This window comes from Melopsittacus undulatus, chromosome 16, assembly GCF_012275295.1.
Source record: "Melopsittacus undulatus isolate bMelUnd1 chromosome 16, bMelUnd1.mat.Z, whole genome shotgun sequence".
Classification (NCBI taxonomy): domain Eukaryota; kingdom Metazoa; phylum Chordata; class Aves; order Psittaciformes; family Psittaculidae; genus Melopsittacus; species Melopsittacus undulatus.
Genome location: NC_047542.1, coordinates 5825632 through 5852797, shown reverse-complemented (window position 1 = coordinate 5852797; position 27166 = coordinate 5825632). Strand labels below are relative to the sequence as shown.

General features: G+C 45.4%; 1 protein-coding gene across 1 annotated transcript; it reads right to left on the bottom strand.

Annotated features, from left to right (window-relative positions):
* Positions 1 to 772: 772 nt before the first annotated feature.
* On the bottom strand, positions 773 to 24674 carry LRIG2 (leucine rich repeats and immunoglobulin like domains 2). Its single transcript, XM_034069775.1, has 18 exons — positions 24505 to 24674; positions 18523 to 18594; positions 17981 to 18055; positions 17353 to 17487; positions 16688 to 16831; positions 16410 to 16553; positions 15680 to 15823; positions 15285 to 15428; positions 12570 to 12650; positions 11685 to 11756; positions 11477 to 11545; positions 9958 to 10121; positions 8456 to 8776; positions 7297 to 7578; positions 6269 to 6718; positions 5635 to 5784; positions 4544 to 4825; positions 773 to 3889 (listed from the first exon to the last, which is right to left on the bottom strand). Exons 3-18 carry the CDS (start codon positions 18049 to 18051, stop codon positions 3660 to 3662), a joined length of 2883 nt encoding a protein of 960 aa, XP_033925666.1. The 5' UTR covers positions 18052 to 18055; positions 18523 to 18594; positions 24505 to 24674; the 3' UTR covers positions 773 to 3659.
* Positions 24675 to 27166: the final 2492 nt, after the last annotated feature.

Sequence of the window (27166 nt, the reverse complement as noted above, 5' to 3'; positions counted from 1 at the left end):
CCATCATTCTTATAGGTCCTTTTAAGTACTGAAAGGGCACAATAAGGTCTCCCCGGAGCCTTCTCTTCCCCAGGCTGAACAATGCAACTCTCTCAGCCATAATTTGCCTGGCTTTGCTTTCTGGGTGTTGCAGTGTATGTCCTCAGGGGATGACACACTTCCCAGGGTGTGGGAGCAGCCACAGGCCACAAGGAATTGGGCAGCGCTGCCAAAGTCACCACACGCTGCTGCAGGGGACGGAGCACTGACCCAAGGTGGGGAAATATCAGACCATGAACCAGCAACAGGAATACAGGGATAGACATCATTATTCAAAGGGATACAAAGCTCACACTGGTTTCAGGAGGGCTGGGAGCTGGTGGGGTAGGAGGCACAAAGCTCTCCCTGCTTGCAGCGGGTACGTGGGGACACGCTCTCCCCAACTCACTTGTGCTGGCAGCTTGTTCCTGGGAGGAAAATCTTGGTACTTCCAAGGATCCGACCATCAGGACAGTGATGGGAACACAGAATCAGGAGTCTCCTGGCCCAGAGTCAGCAGCACCGTGGGAGAAGTAACAGCATCTTCAGGAAAGGGCACAGGGTGTTCCTATGGGAAACTGAGGAGAGAATCAGAGAGTCAGGGAAAGCTTCACTCTGAGGTCCCCTTGTCCCCCCCTCTGCTCGAGCAGGGGCACCCGGAGCCACCTGCCCAGGGACGCATCCAGAAAACCACCTTTACTGCACCTCATCCCCCTGTGAAAGTTAAAGATCACAGAACACAAATGAACAATTTCACTTGCTGCTAGCACCAGATGCTCAATGTACGTAGCTTTTATTGACTGAAGGTATATTACAATAGACAAACGTATATTACACATGCTATACAAAATATACATTCTTATGTGGAAAAAAAAGATATAAATAGACATTAGGCAATAGCAACAGGCAGAAGGGCAGCTTTGCCCATGCTGTCTCATGAACCCCCAGCTCCTGATGCTTTGGCTTTGATTGAAGAAACTGCTTGTGTTTAGTGGGAATAGGGGAGGTCCTGTCTGTACCTCCTGCAGAACAGAGACCTGATTTCTTCTGCAAGTCTACTCAGGAAGCTTCTCCAACAATGCTAAGCACAGCAAAGTGTTCACCTACTTACAAGCTTCAGCTATTTACAATCAGCTTATGGACTTGAAAGAGATACCATTGCTCATGGGAGGATGCAAATGTCCTAATACATAACAGCAAGTTTTATAGGCCAGTACCTCATAGAAATCAGTGCAGCTTGAGCTCCTGCTGCAGGCAGCATGAATTTTAAAGCCTTGGTCCTGGCCAAGCACATCTTACCTACCCAAAGGGAATTCAGTCTCAGTAGGGAGTTGTGCCCAACGTACACCTGAGGTGCACATCAGCAGCTGCACTGGGACAGATCTGTGTTAGCTTCAGCTGCACAGAAGAGGGGGGTGAAAGGAAGAGTAACAAACTTCAACGTTTGCCAAAGGGTGACAGGAGACAGAGCAGCAGGAGGGGTGCTGGTGGGAATCCTGGCTCTGCACGTGCTGAGCAGCACTTAGCCACTACAGCCTGGGATGATAGCTGGAGAAAGCAGTGAACAGCCCAATGGATGAGGCTTTTCTGCTGCTGTAGTTTCATGACATGACCTTTCTCATCTGGATTTAAACTGACAGTACTGGGTTCCTGCAAGAGAGAACTTTGGATTGAAATAAGCATCAGGTCTCAGATGCTGTCTGGAAAGGAAAAGGCCAGAGGAAATAGAAACCAGAATGGAATGAACTGAAGATTCTTCTTTTTGGCATGTGTGTTATTACAACATTTCAGGTGTCAGAGCCCAAAAAGACTTTAACACACTTCTCTCTTCTTTATCCAGGTCAAGGACAATTGGATCCTCTTCCTACTAAAGCTGCTGGCTATCAAAGCAACCATGGTTGCTTCGAGAGCATGTTAAGAGCCCTTGATGATACTTGCTCATTTGTATAGATCTGACTCTTATTCATGGCCAAAGAGCAGTGGGAAAATAATCATTATTCCCAGTTTTCCCTCCCTCATTTACTCAAGTAATCCACACTCTCACAAGTCTGAGCTGTGATTCTGCAGGACTGCATTGGATACTCCAGTCACGGCCCCTTCAATTGAGGAATGGACTGGTGGGAAGCCTTACATACCTCTCCTGTGCTGGTCAGAAAAGGGGTTTCTGTCTTTATAAGTATATAAAATACACCACGTGGCTGTTTCCATTTCAGTACCTATCCTACAGCTTGGAAAAATGCAACAATGACCATGGAGAAAGCTCCTTGCTCTTCAGGAGTGAGTACACGACCTAATGTAGAAGCATTAGCACTGAGCACAAGGTACCTGCTGAAAACCCATCACTGATGAGTAACACCTCCTACACAAAGGGGCATTTACAAACAGGAAACAGAAAATCCATTGCAATCCAATCCAATCCATAAGTACTTAGCAACTGCTTTTTCCATTCATCTGATGCTTTCCATCACAACATTCCTTTAAAAAGTTCACTTAAGTGCCAGCTAGGAAAAAGACATGGAGACATCTGCAACATACCCAATACAAAGGCTGGGTTTTAGATAAAAGCTTAGATAAACTTCTGAAACAAACCACTTAGACATCCCATTGTACCAGGGAACCAGGAGGAGACAAGTAGTGCACTGCTCCTTTTGTTTGCTTTTGACAGGAACTTCTTGGAAGCTGGATACTACAGCCAGGAATACTGGAATAACACTGCTTGTTAATGCAGGGCCTGCTGGGCTTCTTGCTCTACTGGACAAGACAGGTGCCTAATACAGAGAGTTAGGAACTTTCTCAACACTTAAACAGATCAGACTTGGAATTCTCATGTCGTGATGGAGCAGCTTGCAGCCAGGTCAGCCAGGCTCAATGCATGCAGAGCTGTATAGAACAATGAAATTCATCAATATCACAGTTTCACCACGTATCTATAGTAAATTCACTGCTTTCCAAACCAAAGACAGCTCTATCCCCTCAGAAACAAGCTTCCAGTCCCACCAACAACCCCCACATGGCTTGATATAGAACTGTGGAGAGGAACAGTATGATACAGACTTTGGCATAATAAAAAAAAAGATCTATTTACATTACAGCCAACACATTTATATGTTTAGTGTATACAAAATATTTATAAATGCAAATTGATTTACAACTAGAGTCCATTATTCATAGGAGAAAACAAGACCCAAAGTCAGACTGAGAACAGGGGCCTGCTAACAGCCTAAGGAACGAAAAGCTGGCCAAGAATTTTATGCTTACAGTTACTGGGGAATTCCATGAGGAGGCCCTGAACCTTTGTTTTCAAGCAGACAATGCAGTGTGAAACAGCTATGCATTCTTGAGGGATTTTCAAAGCATGCACCAACACAAAGGCTGCTTCCAACATCAGAAAATCCTCCATTTAATGCTATTGTAGATAGCACTAATCATCCACGTGTTCCGTTAACACATTCCCATCTTCCAATACACAGAAATCCAGGGAAAAAAGGGCATGTGCCACCTCCTCCTAGACAGTCTGCTTAGCCAGCCTGCGACTGCAGACACACGTACACAAGCATCTTTGGCCTTGGGGTTAGTCCTGAGGTAGTAAATACAACAAGTCAGTTGGTACAGGTTTCCTTTCAAGCCTCCACCCGAGGGTCTTATGTGGTTTCACTACAGTCATGAATGCTGCGTGTCCTGTTAAAATCAAAGCTCCGGTCCCGGCCGCGGGGACAGGCTCCGGACGGAGCCGCCTGGTCCCGGCTGCTGACAGCAGCACCCTCGCTGTGGGGAGGCCGTGGGGTCTCCCGGCCTGGCTGCTGATGCACGAAGTGGGAGTGAGGGAGAGCCACATCTTTGTTCACGCCCCATAGAGGAAGCTGGAAGGGTTCTGGGGAAGAGAAATGAAGACATTAGAAGATGAAAAGGAATTAGCTCATGCTAAACACAGCCAAGTTTGAAGGCAGATTCCCAGAGTCATGCAGCTCCACAGCTCCAGTCTTTCTGAGGTTATTTTCTCTTCTCCAACCCTATCCATTCTATGACTCTATGAGTCTGTGTTTTATTGGATGCTCTCCCTTTACAGCAAGCTGTTACAGGAAGCAGAAACAGCGCACAGAGTGTTGTTTCAGTGTGAACTTTGAAAAGGCTATCAGGAAGAAAGTCAGCATCAATCAGTATCCCAAAAAAAAGCATCTTTTGGAGTTCTCTGAAAACCAGGCCTGCTCAAACAGAAGGCCTGTCTGAATCTGTTAGAGAACCTCTTGGCTAAAAGATGCCCTTGAAGCACACGTAAAAGATCACATTCCACAAGCTTTAAGAGACGAACTGCAGATTAAGAAATACCATCTTTTTCACATCTCCCTCTTCAACTGTTGGGTACTGGATGCCAACTGAGGGCTAGTTCTGAGAATGTTAGATGTGAGTTACTCACAAACTACAGTCACTAAAAGAGTTAGCTGCGTGTCAACAGGGAAGGGTAGCACAAGGAAGACCCGAATTATCAGGGAATACAAAGCAACAAAAGGAAAAAGGGGACACTCACCATTGATCTGCTGGGAGGAGATTTTCTTTTCACTCATTTTGTCATGGTTGGTAAGGAAGACAGACACGTCTCTGTCTGCTAAGAGATTATCCAAAGTACTGGCTTCATGCTGGGTGCGTGCTGTATATGTTTCCTTAGACATCTGCACCATGAGGTTAGGGAGGGTTTGATCCAGGGGGTCTTCTTCTGCGATGTAGGCATAGGGACAGTACTCTCGTGTCCTGGAGTAGATGTTTGCATTGTCATAACAGTCTGAGCAGATCACCAATGGTGCTGCACCACCTGATAAACACAATGAGAAACCAAAACACTCTCAAACAGGATAAGGATGCTTGATTCCCAGATTCTTTTCATGTCTTCGTATGATCACGTCTGAAGGGGTTTTATACAGTTTATGTGGTAACAGAGTACTTAGCTTGACTGTTAACTGAAGAAGTCACAGAAGAAATGCTCTAGGTTTCCCACCACCCAAAGTCTCTAACACTGCCCTTTTAGGACTGCCCAGTGGAAAGCCATGGACATGAGTGTGAGCAACCTCATGTTTGCTTCCCTGTCCAATGCAGGTCCAACCAGCTTGGGAACCAGGCTGAAACAGCCCTGGAATCAAACCAGGATACCTATCCACATCAGCTTATGCTCTTGTACCAGACTGGTATCCTGCATGCCCAGATGATAACATGGTCACTGAGATGAGATGCTTCTCAGCTCCTTCCAGATAAGACTCTAGTGTAAAGTCTAGATCTGAAGGATCACTTTTAAAACCAGCCTATGCAGTCATGACACCTACATGCAAAGGCACTCATAGCAGATGTGAGCCCAGGTGTTGCTGGACCAAAGATTAAACAGCACCCATGGAATGCAGAAGTGCCCTGAGAGCAGAATATTAACAAACACTAGAAGAAAATGAGACACCTCAAACTCAGGATGGAAAGTTTCACATCAACCCAAGCTCTCCTCTAGGAAAAGTCACCTTTCATGTTAATAACACAGTACTACAGAGCGTTGTGCAATACTGCAGCCAGCTGTGGGGACAAAACCATGCACTGGCATCCTGCTGGAACACAAGTAATACATACAAGGGCTTTGCTTACCATCTGTGCCTTTATGCATGTAGCTACCAGCTGGAGGCATAAGCTGCTGATGGCTTCCTGCCTCTGAGTTACTGTAGCCTTCCTGAGGCTCTGACAGAGTTCCTTGGGAAGACAGATAGCTGGGAATGTCTGCTGGTAGGTTCATCTCCTCTGCAAGGCAGAATTAGCATTGATGACATTAACAGCTGAATGAAGATTTCAAAGTAGTACCAACACTGTTAAGCACGTAAAGAAAACTGTCACCCAAAAGTTCAACTCAGGAGTTATCTTCTCTCTGCCTCTGTTAAACATCTGCATGGTTAGTTCAAAACTAACAGGGTCAGAATGAAACTTCACACATTATCCCAGGTCCTGAAAACAATTTTAAGTTTATTTGAATATTTATTTCCAAAACTTTACTGCTTTCCCTACATGTAGAACAAATCTAGTGTATAAGGAACAAAATTAACACTTGATATTAAAAAAAAACCCAAACAACTCTAAAATGAAGAAATTTGAGCAAATCCCTGAAGATTTCAGAAGAAAACCCTCATTTCTTCACTCTTATCCATCTGTAATGATCCCAAACATTTCACCCCTCTTAAGTGTTTTGTATTAAAAACATGGCTGTTTTCAACAGGCTTCTGCACTTTACCTGTGTTAGTGATGCTGTAATCTTCACTCTTCCTTCTCATGTGGTAGATGACGATAACCCATACTAGGGAGGTTCCCACGACACAGCACACCACAACGATAATCACAATGCCCACTGTTGTCCAGCCATCCTCCTCATGGACAATGCCACTCTGGGAAGAATCACAGTTTGGGGAAGCCAGGACATTTAGGTAAATATGGCCACGCTCAGTGCCCAGTGTGTTGGACATAATGCATGTGTACTTCCCAGCATCCTCTAAGCCAGCATCCACAATGATAAGAAGTTGATTTGCTGCAGCAAAAAAATGCCTTTCTGTGACTGTCAAAGGGCCATCATCCTTTGTCCAGTTGAGGCGTGGGGCAGGGCTGCCACCAGCTATGCACTGCAAGACAGCAGTTTCACCTCGGGTTACAGTTCTGTCTTCCAAGGGCCTCACAAAGGAAGGAGTTTCTGTGATAGTGGAGGAAAAAAGGCAAATTGTAAGGGGAGTTCACTGTGTGTACTCCATGGTATCTAGAATCCTCTTACAACCTGAACCTAAACTTGGCAGTCAAAGACAGGATTCAGGAAGTCCTATGAGTTCAGCTCTCATATGGTTTACTGCAGCCAATGGGGTAAAGCAAACATCCCCCACATTACATGTTAGCCACAGTCTGCTTCATGTATTCAATTCTAAATCTGTATATAACCATAATGATAAAAGTCAGTGTCTTCATAAATTCTACACTCTAGAGGAACTGTCCTTCCATTATCACTCAACACAGTTCATGTTACTTGCAATGGAATTTGTTGTGAGGCAACACAAATTGTCCAGTCCACACTGCTGGGCTGTGCTCTCTTCTGCAAGGACCATATTAACTTCATCAGTCAGCACTGTAGCTTAGCTGCTAAAGCTTCACTGTTCAAAACCCAGGCCTAGTGCTGCTCTTCATGTTTTAACTTCATTCTTTAGGACTTCAGCTTGCAGCTACACTACACCACTGCAGAGAAGGGCTCCACATGCAAGCACAGCTTAGCACACCACTTACCTAACACAGTCAGCGTGGCATTTGCTGACAAACCCCCCGCAATGTTTTGTGCCATACAGCTATAGATTCCCATGTCTTCTATTTTCACGTTTGCAATAAAGAACACATCATCCTCAGGCATGACGTGCATCCTTCTCTCTCTTGCAGCAGGGAAGTCTGTGCCACCATCTTTCTGCCAGGAGATCTGTGGAGTAGGGTGACCCTCTGCAGCACACTCCAGCCGGGCCATAGCCCCAGTGCGGATAGTGAGATCCATGGGGGTTTTCAGGAAAGAAGGTAGCTCTGGAGCAAAGGAGATTACTTTCAGTGCTTTCAGTACCAGGGAAAAAGCAGCAAAAGCTCCACAGCACAGAGAATATCTGAAAACAAATGTGAAACAGCCTCTAGTTTTCCCTGAGGGGCAGATTCTCCTGAGAACTGCACGCATTTCCAACCATCATTTCTAACAGCCTATCCTCAGATTGAAATATATCTACAGTGTTCATTTAAGGTGTTCCAAAGGACATTTCTCACGGGGAAAAGACAGGGAAAAGGTTTAGCCTTTTGCCACATTTTTTCTTCCCTTGTAAAAGGGAAGGTGAACTTCTATCTCATCAGTCCAAGTCTGCATTATCTGTTCTGGATGAGTAAAATCAGCTCTGCTCCCAGATACAATGGGGATTAGAGGTCTACTGACTGATGTGAATGTTGTCTTACTTCCTTTCCCTCAAGCCAAAATAAAAAGAATCATGATGGCCAAAAACAAAGGACTTCAGAATTGAGCTTTAAGAGTCTGCTTCCGGTCCCACCATTCAATTTTCCTCGAATCCTGCATAGCTTAACACAAGGGAAAAGGTGCTGAGTTCTGAGGAGACAGCAGAGGGAGCTTTTAGTTTAAGAGACTTCCACCTCCATTTAACCAGATGAACAAGTAATTGTGTTGTAAGGAAAGCATGGGATATATCTGCCCCTTCTGAAAGTGAACACAAGTTTCTTCACCCACACACACAAAAAAATCCCTTCTTTCCTGCTTTATAAAATGATATTTAACACATCTAAATACCAGTGAGACAGTCTTGCAAGACTATTTTGGGTCAGCTCTGGTGAAAAATAGACTTGAAGCTATTTAAATAAAGCTTTAGGTTTCAAGTGTTTCTCCTTTGTTACCACGATTGCTTACCATTGACAGTCAGCTTGGCTTTGTTGGAATAATTGGAGCCGAAGTGATTGGTGACAATGCACTGATATTTCCCTTCATCGGTGAAATTCACATTGAAAAGGTGCAGGACAGTGGTGTATTCAACCACCTCACCACCCTGCTGCTGGTATCTGGCAAAGTTCTCCACCTCTGCATCATACAACACCTCACTGTCTTTACGCCAAGCTGTGGACATGGGTGAATCACTGCTGCTCACAGCAGTGCAGGTCAGAGTCACATTCATGCCTCGCAGAGCAACTCTGGTCTCAGGATGCACTCTTATCTGCGGTTTAGGGAAGTTATCTGGAAATAAAAGCACTGAGATTAGCTACTTCCTGGTCAACTTGCAATTAATATTGCAAGAAAACTCACTGCAAAGACTATGTAAGCATAGAGCAAGCTCTGGAAACAGATGTCCTGCTTGAGGTGCACATACTCAGCTGTTTCCAGCTGGAAATCAAGCTGTGAGAGGATTAGAACCACAGGTAGTTACCAGAATAAGAGTGGAAAACAATCAGCAGAGAAGCATGGTCTTGAGCAGCACCCTGCATTTTGTACATCTGTCTGGAGCTTGCTATATTTAGATCATGCACAAAAGCTGTGCTCAGCTGAAAAGCCAGGCTATTTTATGAAGGACTGAGACTTATTCTCAGGTGATTTAAATATCTTGAAGAGCCTTTCAGTTCTACAAATACAAAGCAGAGCAAGCTGGCAGTTCATTCTTATCCTACTCAATGGGAGGTGTTTCAATGCCCATTATGGCAGCAGAGCCATTCTCACATGTACATGCAGCACCAGTGTCAAGGCACCACAGTGGTGGTATCAGAATGGAGAAGTGGGTGCTTGCACCTACATGATGATTATTGTAGCCTTTGCCACCAAAAGAACTGTGTATACAGGAGTTACACTCAGAAGACTGCTCACCCAGAAAAGAACACCAGACTATTTCCAGGCTTGCCACAGACTTCACACATGACTCTGGGCAAAGAGACTCTCAGTGTTCCATCCCACAGTTCAGTTACAAAAATAAACAGGCTTTTGTCTCAAACTGTGGTGGCAGAGACCAGATAAACATCACAGCTATAGGGCATGAGAAGATGGGCCTGAGTATTAGTGACTCTGGTCTTGCTGGTATGGACAAGAACTACTAAGGAAGTGTCAAACAGTCCTTCCCAAGCTAAAGTCATTCATAAGCAGGGGGAATGGAAGCATTATCAGTTTTTAACAGTAACCTACATGAAAACCAACACACTCTCACAGAATTACTCCCTTGGGTTAGCTTCAGTGCTCAAACCCAACAAACCAAAAAGAAACAGAATTATATCCCAAATTCCAAAGCAGACCCAGTGATGTACAGAGGCCCAAGTGCGTGCCATGGCCAAGACCAAACACCTCCAGCAATGCCACAGCCTGATTTCAGAAAGGTACCTGCACAGATTTGTGTTAACCACGGTTTTATATCAAAAGTCATTAAAAATACAAACCACAGACAAAGTCATCAGGGTCCACACTGAGAAGGCTTTGTCCTGCTAACCATTCTGGATGAGCACAGCTAACATTTACAGCCTGCTGTAAATGGCTGTCAGTGAGCCACTGTGGCAGCCATTTCAACTGGCAATCACAAAGCAAGCTGCTAGTGTTCAAAACTCTGCAGAGACAAGGCAAAACAAAAGTGGGATTAAAGTTTATGTATTTCCTACAGGTGATTCCATGCAGCAAAACAACTTAAAGCATATATGTTCAGAAATGTCAAGAGTCATTCTTTTATGCCTATGGGAATTTATTACAAAACGTTAGCTATACATGCTATAAACAAGCCAGAATATCCTTCCCTCTATGTCAGCCCTAAAATCTTACACTTCCTTTTCATTCTGAAGAAAACAACCTTGGATTTTCAACTTCTAAAAGACAAACTAAGCCTGTCTTTGCAATTATCCCATCCCTCTTAAAAGCAGTTAAAAGGAACATAACTCTTCAGAGCAGCAGCGTCTCAAACTCAACCCACTTGCCATTATGAAATTAATGTAAGCCTCAATACTCATGTTCATGCTAGCTAACAAACACTTAAGAATGAGAGTGATTTGTTTCATACCGTTACCTACTGCACATTGTTTTCTCTACTCCAAAGAAAACCTTTAAGTTGGAAACAATGTTGGGTCACTTTTTCCCCATCACCTGCTTTCAAAGCTTTCTAAATGTTATGTATCAGTATGACTGACTGGGGAAAGTCCAACCCTTCAACAAGAAGTGATCTGCCACGAGATGAACCCAGCAGGAACCAGAGGCACACAGTCAGCCAGGATTCCATCCTGCTCTTTGCACATGCACATCAACAGTTCCTCACTTTTAAGACACATTAGAGAAAGCAATGAAAGTCTTGTGGTTTAGGTGTCTCCTCAATCTGGCAGACCTTGCAGACTAAATCCATCTGGCCAAGATTAACTAATCAAGTAACAGATTTAAAACAGATTACACCATATTCAGAGACTTTATCTCCTAGAGATGACTGAGTTACAGTAGGATTAGTCTTGGGTGTGAAGGTCACTTCACATTATACTTTAAATGTGTGAAGATCACAAGAGGCTCTGGCAGCTTTAAGCATCCGCTAAGTAAGTAAAAATTCTTGTCTACTTGTGACTTTTAAAGCCAAATTTTCCCAGACTGAAAGACGATGACTTATTTCCTTTATTCGCTCTCTCCATCCTAGCATGTGCTGAGCTTGCTGCAAAACCATAAGATAGGAAAAGCTTAATGGTTCAGCACTGCAAGAAGAAAGTATTTTCCAACTGCAAACAAGGTGATGGAGGTGCACATTTTATCAGACCTTAAATCTAAGGATACTGCTACCAACTCGAGTCGTAAATTATCATTTACCAGGATTGCTTACAATAGGACATGATGAAAGCAGACACACTTCAGTCAATCCTACAATGGCTGAAGGGTTTTAGCTTTATCCACAAGGTAGGACATAAAGAATCTGTAAAGTAATTGTTATAAACTTACAGCTCTTTCAGGTGAGCCTGTGCAAATGCATTTTCTTGGATGGACATTACTGCGTTGTTGCTTAAATCCCTAGAAGTTAAGCAAAGAGAACAATAATGGGTAAGTGTGGTTTCATATGCTACCTTCAGTTAGATTCTTGAATATTCAACAGGTAACACAAGACTGAAGTTGACAAATAATTGGAAGTTCTGCAACGTGAAGTACTTACAGATGTTCAAGTCCTTCAAGACCAGAGAATGCTTTTTTGGTAATTGATTTAATCTGGTTTCCTTGCAAGATTCTGAAAGACAAAGCCCCCAAGCCCCAGAAACGAGTTTGAATGTCAATGAGTTCACAAGTAAGACCCAAAAAAGCTCCCTATGATATTTAACTATGTCTTTTCTAATTATAGCTGAGCTAAAAGATCAAATAGTAGTTTTTGAGCTTAAAGCTCAACTAGTTTTCTCAAGAACAGGGTTTCTTTTCCATTCTTAATTTAAGAGATTTGGGTTAGAGATGTGTCAGAAGATAATTTAAGTCAGGAGAATGAAACAGTGCTAAGCAGAACTCGGGAGTGGAGCAATAACTTCCTAATGCCAGTCTGTCACAATCACATTAGTCCCTGAGACTGCACCCTCATACCAAGCTATTCGTTATAAACAATGCCTGTAGCTCTGCAGGATGGAGCTTCTTACAAAGCTCATGGCACTGGATGAAAAATGCACAGCCTAAGTACTGAAAAGCTGTTAATTCAACAGTGTTTCATATTTGGTAAAAAATACTTTGTGCTGTATTTTGGTTTGTTTGGGGTTTTTTAATAAGCAGTAACTTTTACCCAAACTACAGCAGCACAAAAAGTGACAATCACCACACAGCAGGACCAGGCTATTCAGTAAGAAATGCAGTCAAGTACTTATGCTTAATCTGTTCAAATTGGTGCTGCAAGGTGACCCAGTGGTACAGATGCTCCTGAACATGGACCTCAAGCCTGTATCAGGAGGCTGGAGCACAGACGTGGAAACATATTGAATACAGCTTGTCACTGATTTACAAACTCTCCCTCTACTCTGCATGTCTGGGAAGTGCTGCCATCTCAACAGTGTTTAATACATACAGTTTATCCAGCCTGCTGAGTCCCACGAATGCTTCATTTGCATCTTCTATGGCCCAGGAGATCTCATTGTTCCGCAAGTCCCTGCAGGAGAAAAGCTTTCTCATAATGAAGCCTTGTAACATCATCATGACCACTGCTAGTGGCCAGCTAAGGGAAAGAATTTCCTGTTGCACCAGCCAGCTCTGGTGTTCTGGCACAGGGTCACCTGGAAGCTCTCAGATCTTTTCATAAAGATTAGCTTTCTAAAACTAAGCTTGTCAGAAGATGAATATCTCATTTCAGAGATGCAAGGGGAAACAGAACTGCTTAAGATCAGTGCCGCAGACAGAACCACAAACAAATTCAGCAGCACAACTTCTTGATGTGGTGTTCAAGGAAAGACCCAGTCTGACTACCACTGGTCATGTGATGGACTATTTACCAGAAGCTGGGAGAGGCTCCTAAAGCAAGTTGGTTCATGTAAGTGAATTTACTAATACACCAGCAGCGTTAATCTTCCCGAGTAACAGGCTTAGAGCAGCATTAGCATATTAAGAGATTCCACACAGGTTACAGTGTAAAGGCTGCCAGGCCCAAAGTAGTTGATGGGGTTGATATTGCGTTCACAAATCTTGTTACCAGCTAATGGTGTTTCTGTTTGACCTCTGCACAGCACTTTGGCCCCTCACATAGAAGGGCGACCTAAACAGCAAAACCAATATAACAATGTGGTTTGGAGTGGATTAACTGCTTTTTAGAGAGAAGAAGAAATGAATTCAGTTGCAGTTTTAGCCTGAATGGGATGGATTGAATCAAGTTTCTCTCAAAGCCAGAGTTTTCCTGTTCTGATACCAAAACAAGTTTCCAAACAAGTCAACTGGCAGAGAGCTACATACACAGCCAATTGTGTATCTTGCAAACACCTCATTCCTTGTGCTAATGGTGGAAAAATGTATTTACTTTCTCTTGGGTGAGACTATAAATTGTGTAGAACAGTATCTTGGAAGAGACTGGGATCAACCTCCAGGACACTGTCAGTGGTAACACATTGTTTTCTTATTTTCCTTACTTTGGAATATGGGAGTCTTGTTCTTAACACCACACAGTAGTCATTTCCACAATTAACAGAGATCAACTTGAATCTTTAGGACAAAAAGAGAATGATTCATGCATCAAAAAGTCTTAACAAATACGGCCTTGATACTTGCTCCCATTAAGTATTTTCCTCTCTGAAAATTTCTCAGGTATTTGACATAGATGTGATGTAATAAGAATGACTAGACGAAAAATATGCCCAATTTATTACCAAGTTGCTAATTCTTGTGATTTGAAACTTGTTTCTACATTTCTCTCTAGGTCTGCTTCAAAATTCTGGATTGTGAATGCTGGCGGGGTATCAATGCCAAGTTACTCACAACAGTATGAAGTAAGTACCACAGTAAGATGTAAAACTCCAACACTTCAGTATTACTTTTAGATAAACCTTTAATCCTACCTTTGCTCGTACTACCTTGTGGTTAATACACAGTTTTACAGTTTATTCTTGTTAATTAAAGCCCCATTGCAGAAAAGAGGCAGGAGCTGAGCATAGAGGGAAATATTTACATCAGCCTTAGCACTGAACCGACCAGTGTACAAACAACAATGGAACTAATCCGACAGCAGCAAGGCATCTCCAGTTGTTTGAAGTACTTTCACACTCCACTACTCAGAACACTTAGCAAAATGAGTGAGCAGCCCAAAAAGAAAAGTCCCTCATTGTGTGAGCTGGGGAGTTGGCTCCTCATGCTTGGCTGGGCACGAATGCTTGGAGCCTTGTTAATCACCACTGCCCTGCTCCTGCACATTCCAACCCTGAAGCAAATGGCCAACCTCTCAGCTGCTGAGCCTGAGGAGCCCAGGAAAACCTACTAATTAATCTGCTCTTGTTCTTTTTCATGCTCCTCTAAATCTAAGAAATTAGTTTTAATTATTTCATTAAAAGGTTGCATTCAGGTTAACAGAATCTGACTGCTTACATAAATCTCTCTGGTGAGTTTGCTTATTTAAGCATTTATTTAATGAACTGACAGAGGGGTTATAAACTTTCACTCCTTTCTCTACTATCATTGTTTAGGGTGATTCCAACTGCTCAGATCTACTTGGGACACTACTTTTTTTTTACTAAGAGTCAGGATTGAGTCTTTTCTTGTCAGAAATACTAAAACAGCTGCAACAAAAAGTCCTGGCAAGTGCAGAGCTGTGCCTCTGCCAGCAAAAGGTAACCCCACACTCCTCTTAAACGCTACGCCTATGACTTCAGCACACAAGCAGGGTGGGCTAAACCTGACCTCCTGCAAGCAGAAGGGTTCACCACATTGCTTCTGAGGTTCCAACCCTTACAAAAACCTCTGGAATAAAGAGAGGTCTGGGTTGACCACTTGCTCCACAACCGGCATTTATGCAAGCTGACTATCCACACCTTCTCAGAACCAGTATGACATGCAACTGGGCACTAGAGGTTATCAAGCCTCTGTTTCTTATCACCACTAAAATTAAGTGGTTGGTTTGTTTTAGCTGGGCCAGAATTGTTATCTTGCAGACCAAAAGACCATCAGCTCCACCACACCTGCAGGGCAGCTCATGCCAATGCCAAAACACTGATCTCAGCCTTGCACAGGGTGATATTCACTGTCTTTATTTCCAAAAGCTTCACTGATTAAACTGAGACTTCATTCAGAAGCTTTCTGTACTTACAAGGTTCGCAGATTTGCCAGACCTCGAAAGACACCATCTGCAATGTGACTGATGCGATTGTCACCCAGGTTTAGTTTCTCCAGGAGACCAAGTCCCATGAAGGCAGACTCCCTGAGGCGAGTTAGTTGGTTGTATGACAAGTCTCTGAAAGCATTTAAAGGCAAGTAGAGGGGGGGTTAATTATGAAGACACTATCAAACTTGATTAACGACTGGGTTTGATTAATTTCTTTAACAGAGCACTTACAAATATAAGTATAATACAGAGCATTACCATGGGCCTAACAAGGAAATCCAGTACTTTCTTTTTGGTAATTCATTCTTGCTACATACATGCCACCCAATCTGTTACTGCAACGTTGCAAAACCCCCAGTGAAAAGCATCCCAGGACTTACAGCTCGGAAAGCCTTTGGCAGAACTCCCATGCATCTGGACTGATCCTGTTAATGGCATTCTGGCTAACATAGAGTTGCTGCAATGTCCGCAGGCCATACAGCCAGCCCTTGTTTACTTCTGTCAAGTTATTATGTTCCAGTTCTCTGTGGAATTAGAAGGGAAAACATTTGCCAAAGAGATAATCAATGAAACATATATTTACAAAATTTCACCTTGTGGACTGCAAACAATTTACTAACGTTAAGCCTTAGGCCACCTGAAATGCATGATTACATTAACCTGAAACCAAGAGTGAACTGAAGCGTATGAGGAACTGAGTAACCACAGCAGCTGCAGCGATCCAGTGGCAGAAGCAGAACTGTAATCTCTGCTCTCAAAGATTACTTGTTTTGAAAGCCTCCTGCTAACACTGCATGGCACACGTTTGTGCTACCTCTGTCCAACAGTCACACAGCAAAGAACCCGTGTTATGGGGAGTGCAAATGAAACCTACAGAGTCAAAGTATTCTTGATCAGCAAGTGGGAAGAACTGGGGAGAGAGCCAACATCTTTCCATCTTGAAGTAACCAGACATGATACAAAAATAATGGGAAAATACAGATCTTTCAACTCATTTCATGGGATACTCATCACTATCTCGATACAACCTTGATGTAATGGAAGCAATACAGGACACAACCCTCCACAGCTAGAATCCCTAAAAGAAATTCCAAGACTAGGCATACTCACAGTTCTTCTATATTACCCAGGCCAAAGAAAGCTCCATCCATTAGTCTGCTAATCCCATTGCGCTGCATTTTCAAGGATTTTAACGATTCCAGTCCTTGGAATGTCAGACTTTCCACTATTTTAATCCGGTTCCTTTTCAGTTCCCTTTAATACAGATGGCATTCAAATATTACGACATGTTTTGATAAGCTCCACTTTGTGAAAGTCAAGAATGCAGACTGAGATGAACAACACAGCTGTAAACACTGTAGTTTTAAGCTTTCAAGACTGCTACTTACAGAAACTGCACATGAGGCAGTTTGAAGATCTTTGGTGGAATCACACTAATCCTATTCCTGTTCAGCTTTACCACCATTAGTGAGCTAGATAAGTTATCAAGACAGCCTGCTTCTAGAGTAGTTATTCTGTTGTTACTCAGATTCCTAGGAGAGAAAGAGGGAAAAAGGCCTTTAAGAACATGGAGAATTTTAAGAACACAACTGCATAAGCACTTCAGAGCAACCCCTTGCTATTAGAACTTAAGTTCTAACAGCATGAAGTCACATCACAAATCTGAATTCTGGTATATCAAACTGAATCATTTTCCCCAAAGGAATCAGTGCTAGGAGCTAATTTTTACTGCATGCCCATACTTTGGCTAGAGTTAAGACGATGTCAACAGTGATCTACTCAAACTGGGCAGAAACCATTCCATGTCCCTGCTGGCTGAAATACCTGGATTTTGACAACAGCAGTTACTGCTTTCCATACTACTTGAGAAATTGCAATACAGATTGGTATGAAAAGTGTTTTCAAGCATATCTGCAGCTACCTTAAGCACTGCTACCAGTTCAAAACCATACAAAGTTGCCTGCTTTAAGACAGTAATCTGGAGTAGATGAGGTCTTCTACATTATTGTTGTAGAGCCAGGAATCCAAAACATAACAGAACACTCTCACTTACAAGTACTTCAGTTGCATCCGTGGAAAAGAAGAAGCTTTAATTTCTGAAATCAGATTAGAACTAAGATCTAGATTTTCCAGTGAAAGGTAAACTTGGAGTTGCTCAGCATTTATTTCTGGAATGGTATTGTGTACTCTGGAAAACACAAGTAACAAATACAATCATCAAAACGTCTCATCCTTCAAGCTGAACAGCTGAAACAGCTCAGGGTTTGTGTATCGGTGTCATTAGAAAGCCACTTAAACAGGACACATATCACACACTTCAAAGTGCCAATTCCTCAAGCAATACTGAAAATCCAAGAGCTATTTGCCACCTTGACAAATTAATAGATTCAAATTCTGGGGCCTGGAGTTGGACTGTTCCTTGTGGGAACTGTCATTCCTAGACTGAATCCCTCCCCTTCAAAGCTGCCTGTCTTGGTTGACTGCATTTTATTGGTAATTTAGGGTGACTTGATTGTCTAACTGATTTGTATTTATTTAAAGAGCACTTACATATTCCCTAAAGCACTTTAGATGAGTAGTATTGCAAGACAAAGGAAGCTGTGTTTTCATACAACTTGATAGCAGAACTCTAATACAATTCTCCCATTTGTTAAGAGCAAGGCAGAAAAGCAATCACTTACAATGAGAGAAGAGTTATATTAGAAGTTGTTTCCCCAAAATATGGAATTTCACTCAGCTCGTTGTAATTCATTTTCCTTTAACAAAGAAAAGAGGAAAAAATATTACCGGTGCTTCAAAGTAAAACCCTTCTGTACCCAGCAGAAGGAGTTTGTATCACAGAATTCATTTAACAATGTTGTTAAGAATATTTAGTAGCTGACCCAAAAGGATTCCCTAAAAGCTTAAATAACAACCTGAACAATTTAATAGAAAAACATGCTTTTTAAACCATTTTCATGGATACTGTTACTTCAACAGTCAAAACAAACACGTCTCATCTGTTTTCTGCACAAAGGTCTTCTAATCTTTTACAATGAAGTTTTCTGCTCACAAAGCATCAGTTTTATATATAAAATGTGCTGCCAACATAGAGCATCCATTTTAAATTAACTGGCACTGAATGTTTCTACAAGTCAGACCAGATAGCAAGACATGCAATGAAATGTGCTCATTACAATTAGGTAGGCTATCTCAGAGTTTATCCTCGTAAAAAGCAACTTACACTTCTTGTAGCGTATGAACAGATAAATCAATGCTCCAGTTGGATGACAATAAATGATTATGACTTAAATCCCTAGAGAACAGAGAGAAAAGTTATTCCTGCTCCTGGAGCAAACCCCATCAAACATATGCTTTATGCAACTTCTATGTTTTAAACCATATTTATGATATGCACGGCTCCTCCTTCATCAGAGGAAGGAGAGATTCCTCCTAGCTCATTCCAGGAGGTACTCACAGTAAGAGTTTAGATAGTTCTGCTTCTCTATTTGAACCAAATAGCTTCTTGTTTAAAAAGAACTTGCAGGAAAGCCCGTACCTGACCAGAGCATTTTTCTTTTGAATCAGAGCTTTATACACAATACTTTATATACATTAATCATAAAAAAGAAAAGCTTTCCAGGGACATGGAAACAATTCCTTACAAAATGCCTGTTATTGAACTGGTTTCTATGGCATGATCCCCATTTTCTCAGCCTGCCCAGCTTTTCAAAGACACTGACTAGTCACGGCAGGCTTATTTTAAAAGAACAACATACACACAATTACCAAACAAGCTGGAGGGGAGAGAAACATGAGGCTGGGAAGCTTATGGAAGCAGGCTTTACTGCCAGTTGCTTTTGCTTATAGGAAACAAATGCAGGAGTTGGATTGTTTCAACGGGCAAGAGAGTCATCAGGTCTGGTTTTAACCCCAAAACTGGATGTCGATGCTATTCTCTTTCCTTTAAAGCAGGTCTTTTGCCTTGGACTTAGTGCATAAAATGGTACAGTGTGGGGGGAAATGGATTCACCTCTGAAAGCTAACTCACTCTCTGGGCACAATCTATTTTGTGACATGACTCAAAGCATGATCAAAACCCCCAGGCTTGTGATGGCAACCTGGTTCTAGCTGTACCAGTGAGGAGAGACACATCATGTGTCCCCTCATCTCCCAGTGACACACCACATCTGAACTGTGACTGCATCAGCTTTTTGACACCTTTCTAGTACAAGTCCACACAGAGATGAACCCCTGGCACTGCCACCAAGCTTGTGAAACACAACTGAGATCCTCCCCACAGTCAGAAACCTGTTGAGAGTTCCATTTATAACTGGACACTGCCTGTTAAACCAAGAAGTCTGCCTCTCTCAGCTAGTTGTGCCTGCCTGTCAGCAAGGCATCAACCATGCCTCTCACCCCATTTCCAACTCCAACATCAAGCACAGAGCTCTAACAAGCTATTTTCAGCAAAAGCTGTTCATTTCCTGATAAGTTCCTCTGATAAGGTCCTGTATCACTGATTCCCTTTCATCTATCACATGATTCTCTTTCAAGTAACACAGTACTTATTTATTACAGCTAGTTTGAAGGCTATCAGGCAGGCTGAAGCTATGCTGACACAGGAAACAAAATTATCCTTCAAGAACAAAACTGCCGTGTTTCAGTTAAAAAGAATATTACAATGCAACTGCTCACAGTTAATGTTCCCACTGACAATCAGGTTTGGGCAGTTGCAGCACCCCATGCGCTTGTCCACTCCTGCAATAGCTTTGGGCCTGTGTTTGGCTTCAAGTACACTGAGGGTCAAGCCTGTGCAGACACAAAATGCCCAAAACCCTTGTCTAGAAGAAAAGAAACTCTACTGGTGTGCCCCACTGAAGGAGGATTTAATCTTTGCTGAGTACCAGTGCAGATCCTTATTGGTGGGTGTTAATGCTGCCACAAGAACCCTCCTCCACATAAGGAAGACTTGGTGCTAACCACAAGACAACCTGAGCAGGACCTGGGTTTATTTACCCTGGCCCTACAGATGCACCTTTGCTCTGTAAGACCAGAATCTACTGGGAGAGAGCAAGGACTTGAGAGATGAGTTGTTAACATCAGGCTCAGTGATAAAGATATCACTCTAGCAATGAATTATTAAAATCCTGGGTGTCATGGCAAGTCCCTGCTGTTAATGTATTCATTTAATTACATCAAGATGTAAATTATACAGATACAGCAGCAAACAGGTTTGCAAGCAATTATTCAATTCTATAATTAAAAAAGGATTGAGAAGGTGGAGAAGAGGCCAACACTGCTCTGCCTTCAGTGCATCCCTGAACAGCAGGATACCAGGCCTGATCCCTCCCTGTGTGTAGTAATGAACAGTAACACAAAACCAACTGAGTATGAACTGCTTCTACAGCACTGCAGCCACCCTCTCAGGCTGCCTGGATACCCCTGCCCAGTGCTGCTGCGCCTCTGGGCACGCCAAAGGAGCCATCAAGCACACAGGGAGATGATTCCCAAAATCCACAGGCAGCCTCTGTCCTTGATCTTTCAAACATGCAGGCACTCAGCCAGTGCTAAGGAGACTAATCTTGGTAGCAGTGGGTTTAACCAGACCCCCGAGGACTAAACCACACCATTTCCAAAGGACCTCAGCATAACCCGTGGTGGAAGGATGAGACAATGGGCACAGAAGATAACACACTCCTCAAGGTGTCCAGATGAGCACTGATGAGCACAACCACGCCATGGGTGCTGAGCCAGACCAACCTGTGTGCTGGGTACGGTTAGCAGGCACCAACAAAGATCTTGGGAGTCAGATTAATATGCAAAGAGAACAGCAACTTGATTTTTCAAGGCTTTCAGGAAGAATATCATAGAACAGAACATTTCAGTTGGAAGGGACCTACAATGCAGCCAGGCTGCTACAGGAAATATTTCTGTTTGAATCCTCCTCCTTCAGAGAAGTCAGAGCTCCTTTAGGCTTATCTCCAGAGCTAAAGTCTTTTCAGAGGGTAGTTTATGCTCACTGTGGACACTTGGCTTTTTAACCAAATGCAAAAGTAATCTTGAGTGATCATTTAAGTACTTGTTGACTTGTTTATGACTCCTGAATTACTTCTTGAATTATACTGGAATTACATTATCATGGGGGTGCTGAGGCGCTGGCACAGGGTGCCCAGAGAAGCTGTGGCTGCCCCATCCCTGGCAGTGCTCAAGGCCAGGTTGGACACAGGGGCTTGGAGCAGCTGCTCCAGTGGAAGGTGTCCCTGCCCGTGGCAGGGGTTGGACCTGGAGGAGCATTAAGGTCCCTTCCAACACAAACCAGTCTGGGATTCTATGATACTACAACCATCACCTACAAGCAGCTCCCTCACTCCTTGCCCCAGATGCCCACTGCCTTACTACTATGTTAGAAATTAAGATTTTAATTTAGAAAGCCCAGGAAAATATTCTTTCTATTATTACTCAGATTTGGATTACCACAATGTTATCATTAATGGCAAGTCCTCTTTCAAACAACTTGGTATAGTTCATGCTTCAAAGCATTCTGACACTATTTCATCTAGTTACTGTTGCTTTTCTTTTTGAAATAGAATGATCACTAAATACAAATTGAAACACACTGATTTTCTGTGTTTACAGATCATTCAATCACACAGCTAAGCCTCCTGCTCTCATGCAGAACCAGATATAATCCCCTGCTCTGAAAAACCCAAAACAAAGAATACATCACTTGAGAAGCACCTGAATTTTTACTGTGAGGCCCACGTTATACAAGACACCGAGCAAACATGCAAAACTTGTATATTAGAGATTCATCTGGGATTGTATATAAAATCAGCTAAGCATTCATTCCAAACTGAAGTGGTATTCATCTCTTAAGTAAATAAAACAGAACCCACACATCAAATTGATTACTGCATCCTCAGTCCTGGAGAATGATACTAATTCAGCCCAGCTGAGCACACTCACCTCCTCCCCATGGCCCAGCGCTGGTAAAGGTGTTGCCACTTGAGCTGAAAATGCTTTTCTTTATCATCTCTCTCAGTCCCAGCTTACCTAAACACACTTTCACACACTAACATAGGACTGGAAGACAGCGACCACCAGCATTGTGCTTCCTTTTCTCCCTACAAATGACTGTTTTACAAACAGGGCTTGCATTCCTCCTGCTAAAGAATGTGAAGATGCAGACATACAGAAAAATAGTCACTCCTTGACTTCCCTACGTTTTCATCATCTGCCAGGTTATCCACAAAACAGGTCATTTAGCAGGAAAAATGAAGTTACAGTTGCCTGAATGCTTCTGTCATGGAAAAGTTCTAAAGGTGCTCTCCTGGCCTCATTCAAGGAGAATAAAAGCCCAACACCAACACCCTGCCCCCAGTGGAAGCATCACCTCCAAGTAGTTTGGAAGAGTTGGAAAACCAAAAATTGTTAGTCCTTAAAGTTAGGTGAAACAGTAGCACAGAACTAAGAGGGAAAAGCACATAATGGACTTGTTTATGCAAGAAAAATTAAGCTTTGATTCTAAACAGCTTGTGTGCATTATAGCTCCTTTAGACATAGAACTGCTAGAGTGTCCTAGTGAAGAAATAATGTCAACCCCACACACATGCTTTGTATGGCAAAATCTCAAAAGCCACACAAGAACAAGCTGTCAGCCCCAGAGAGGGACTTGGGACAAGGGATGTAGGGACAGGCCAAGGGGAATGGCTTGAACCTGCCCAAGAGAGGGAAGACTGAGCTCTTAGGCAGAAGCTGTTCCCTGGGAGGGTGCTGAGGCGCTGGCACAGGGTGCCCAGAGAAGCTGTGGCTGCCCCATCCCTGGCAGTGCTCAAGGCCAGGTTGGACACAGGGGCTTGGAGCAGCTGCTCCAGTGGAAGGGGTCCCTGCCCGTGGCAGGGGTTGGAGCTGGAGGAGCTTTGAGGTCCTTCCAGTGCAAACCATTCTATGGTTCTGATTCTATGATACACTTACTTACACAGGTTACGTCAGATTTCCTAACGTAGCACAGTGCCAGCACTTCTTCCCACTGCATTTTGTGCCAGGTCGGTTTGAACACACCCTCTATCAGCTTGGAGAAAGATACAAGTATTTGTTGAAACTTGAAGACTTGCTCTCCAAACAGCATGGATATCATTTTGCTTATTAGCCTCCTGATGCGCTGCCAACTCACTTTTCCAGGCACTGACACCCTCCCTGACAAGCGCTAATGTTCAGATATCCTTGTACCTTCCTAAACACAAAAGCTTTCACAGACCAGTTGTATTTCTATGCTGAAACACACATTTTCTCTTAAGCATTTCCAATTGCTTACCGTGCAGGGAAAGAAGAGAACTACAGAAGCACCCAGGGGCAAGGAGGTGACATGCTTTCTTAGACATGTTTCTAATACCAATTGGACTCTCAAGTCCAGTTAAAGGAATTCCTGGAGTGAACTGCACAGCAGTTTGTATATTTGTATTATATTCTCAACAGATTTTATTCCCTCGGCCTGGAATAGCATTATTTCTATCAGCCAGGAAACACGATCACTCCAAGAGGCCTCTGTGCACAAAAGCAGGCTTATATATCCCCCATCCTTCAGGGCTTCTTCTCCCCATCCCAACTGTGCTGTAGACAAAGGTGACAAAGCAATGGTGACTATGAGAGTAAAGGCTAAGGCAGGATGAAGGCGCTCTGCATTCAGCCCCATATGCACACTGCTGAGCACATTGGCTAATTGAACTCCTGGGAGCAGAGCCTAACGGGAGCCCTTAACAGCTCTGAGGTTTCCTTAGGAAAAACAATGGCAGCAGACATCAAGAGGAGTCCACAGTGGTTTTCCTGAGGGAAAAGAAGGGAATCACTGAGCTGCAAAGGATGCAGAAGAAAACAGAAGCAGCAGCAACTGTCACAGAACACAGCTGAAGCCGGGGTCTGGAAGGCCTATTGCCAAGCACAATCCTAAGGGGCTGTGTCCTAGAGCCTGACCCAAACCAACGCTAATTCCTCCTCTCACACGTCCGGGTCCCCCAGCAGGATGAGGGACATGCAGCCTGCTCCCCACCGACCCGAGCACGGAGCCTTCCTGCTGCATCCACTGCCCTGCGAGCGCGGCTGCTTCCCCCCCCTCACCACAGCGCTCCGGGCTCCACACCCCACGGCCCCCGAGCCCCGCGGTCCCGGCCCCACACACACCCCCCGCTAGGCCGCGGCCTGCGCCCCGCCCGCCGCGCTCACTCACAGGCCCGTGGTGCCGGCAGGCAGCGGTGGGATCCTCCTGGGGCCCGGCCCGGCGGGCAGGCGGTGCCGGCTGCAGTCCAGCAGGCCGCGGCGGCAGGAGCAGGGCGCTCCGCAGGGCTCGGCAGCGGCCGCCCGCACCCACAGCAGCACCAGCACCCACAGCAGCACCAGCGGCGGCCGGGGCAGTGCCCTGCGGGCAGCCCGCACCCCCGGCCCCGCCGCCCGCATCCCCCGGCCCAGCGCGGCCCGGCCAGGCCCCTGCCGCCCGGCCAGGCCCGGCCCAGCCCCGCCCCGCAGAGCCACCTCAGTGCGCATGCGGAGAGGGGCGGGGCCGGGGGAGCTCCGCCCCTTCCCGTGCTCGCCTCAGGGCAGCCGGGGCCTGGTGCGGGGGCTGCGGGCGGGGGGAGAGGGGCTGGGACCGGATAAGGGGGTCCTGGGGTGCGAGGGGCTCACATGCAGCATTGGAGCTGAGTGCGAGCGGTTAAAGGGGCCATGAGAAGGATGGGGAGAGTTTGTAACGGGGCCTGTTGGGACAGGGGAGGGGAGATGGGGTTAAACTGAAGGGGGGCAGATGGGAGAAGATAAACGTTGAGAATGAGGGTGGTGAAAGCCTGGCACTGGTTGTGCAGAGGGGAGATGGATGCGCCAGCCCTGGAGACATCCCAGGCCAGGCTGGATGTGGCTCTGGACAAGCTGGGCTAGCGGACGGGGTCCCTGCTCATGGCGGGGGTTGGGTAGGATGAGCTTTGGAAGTCCCATCCCCAACTGTTCGGTCCTGCGGTTTGCGGCGGTTCCATCCGGCTGCTCCGGGCAGCGGTGGGAGCCTGGGCCCCGTTCCTGCTGTTCCCGCACCGCCACCTCGTGGTCCCGGCCCGGCCTGGGAAGGGACGTGTGTGCACCATGGCCACACTACCCGGACACGGTTGCCCACCTCAGGCAATGGTGTGGGCACAATGCTTCCCATCACAGGGCTGGGAGCTGTTGGCAACCCCAGCCTGCCCGGAGGCTCCGTCCCGAGCAGGCTCAGGAAAACCCATGCCCCCCTTCCCTCGGGTCGGGATCTGGGGCTCAGCAGTGCCCGGGAGCAGGGCAAGCCAGCACAGATGCTTGCAGTGCCTGTGGTGCTGAGCCAGCCCCAGCCTCCCCGGGCAGCAGCCAGTCCTGCTGCAGGCGAGTCTGCCTGCACGGCTCCAGGCCGAGGGAGCTGCACACATCCCTGCTTCCCAGAGCAGCCCAGGGCACGGCTGCTGCTGCGGAAACCGGAATCAGATGCCTATGGCAGGTGGAAGGAGGTTCCCACGGAGCAGCAAGGCTGGATTGCTCTGCCTGTTGCTGCTGGCACATGGAATCATAGACTGGTTAGAGCTGGAAAACATCCAGCTCCAAACCCCTGCCACGGGCAGGGACATCTCACACTGGACCATGGTGCCCGAGGCTCTCTCCAACCTGGCCTTAAACACTGCCAGGGATGGAGCATTTACCACTTCTGTGGGCACCCTGTGCCAGCACCGTCACAGTAAACTTCTTCCTTTTATCCAACCTGAACTTCCCCTGTTTCACTCTGAACCCATCACCCCTTGTCCTATCACTGCAGTCCCTGATGAAGAGTCCCTCTCCAGCATCCTTGGAGCCCCCTTCAGACACTGGAAGCTGCTCTGAGGTCTCCATGCTTCTTCAGGCTGAACAGCCCCAATGTTCTCCGCCTGTCTCCATACAGGAGCTGCTCCAGCCTCAGATCATGCCCGTGGCCTCCCCTGGACTTGCTCCAACACCTCCATGTCCTTCTTACGTTGAGGACACCGTCAGAATCAGCATCAGCATCTGTGCAAACAGGCCCGAACTCTGAGCAGCGAGAGGGGCACTGCAGTGAAGCTGCTGCCGGTGCCACTGTGGCCTCTGGCAGGGCTGTCCTGGATGCCCAGGGCCACAGGCTCCAGGGGAGCTCAGTTAGGAGCATCTGCTCAGACTAAGCTCAGGGCCCAGCACAGGTCTCTCCAACAATGCAATTTGCATTTACAAGAGTATTGCCATGGCAGCAGAAATTTGCATATTAATAGGAGCCAGTCCTAATTGTTGAGCTGCTCTTAATGTCTCCGGAGCAGAAAGGAGCCCGCTGTGTTTTACCAAGCTGCTGGGGGCCCTGCCTTCCCAGCCAGATTCCTTAGAGCTCTCCCTCTGCCAGTGTGAGACCTGGGCAGTCCCAGCGTCGGAGCACACAGCACCAGTTCAGAACCAGGCTCCCATCCTGCTTGCTGGGAGCTGTAGACACACACACACACAGATGGTGCTGTAAGCAGTGCACCTTCTGCATTCCCTGGATTGCTGACCTCCGGTATCCCGAGCCCAGTCCTGCATCACCACTGTACTAAAGTGGGCATAAGGCCTTGTGGAACAGGGAGAAGTGGCACAGCTGGTACCAGCCAAATGGTCCCACTGGAAGCACTTCCAGTCCGAGCAGCAGTGCTGGCATGGCTTAGCATGGAAGGAGGCCCTTGATCCCTGTCCTGTCCCTGGCTGGAATGAGTGGTTGTGAGCATGGAGCTCCCCAGGGAAGGACTTGCATGAGGAGCCTTCCTCCTCCTCAGCACAGGTCACTCCATGGCAGGGGCAGGGGCTCTGCTGCAGCGCAGCCCTGCTCAGCACCCCCAGGCTGCTCTCCTCTT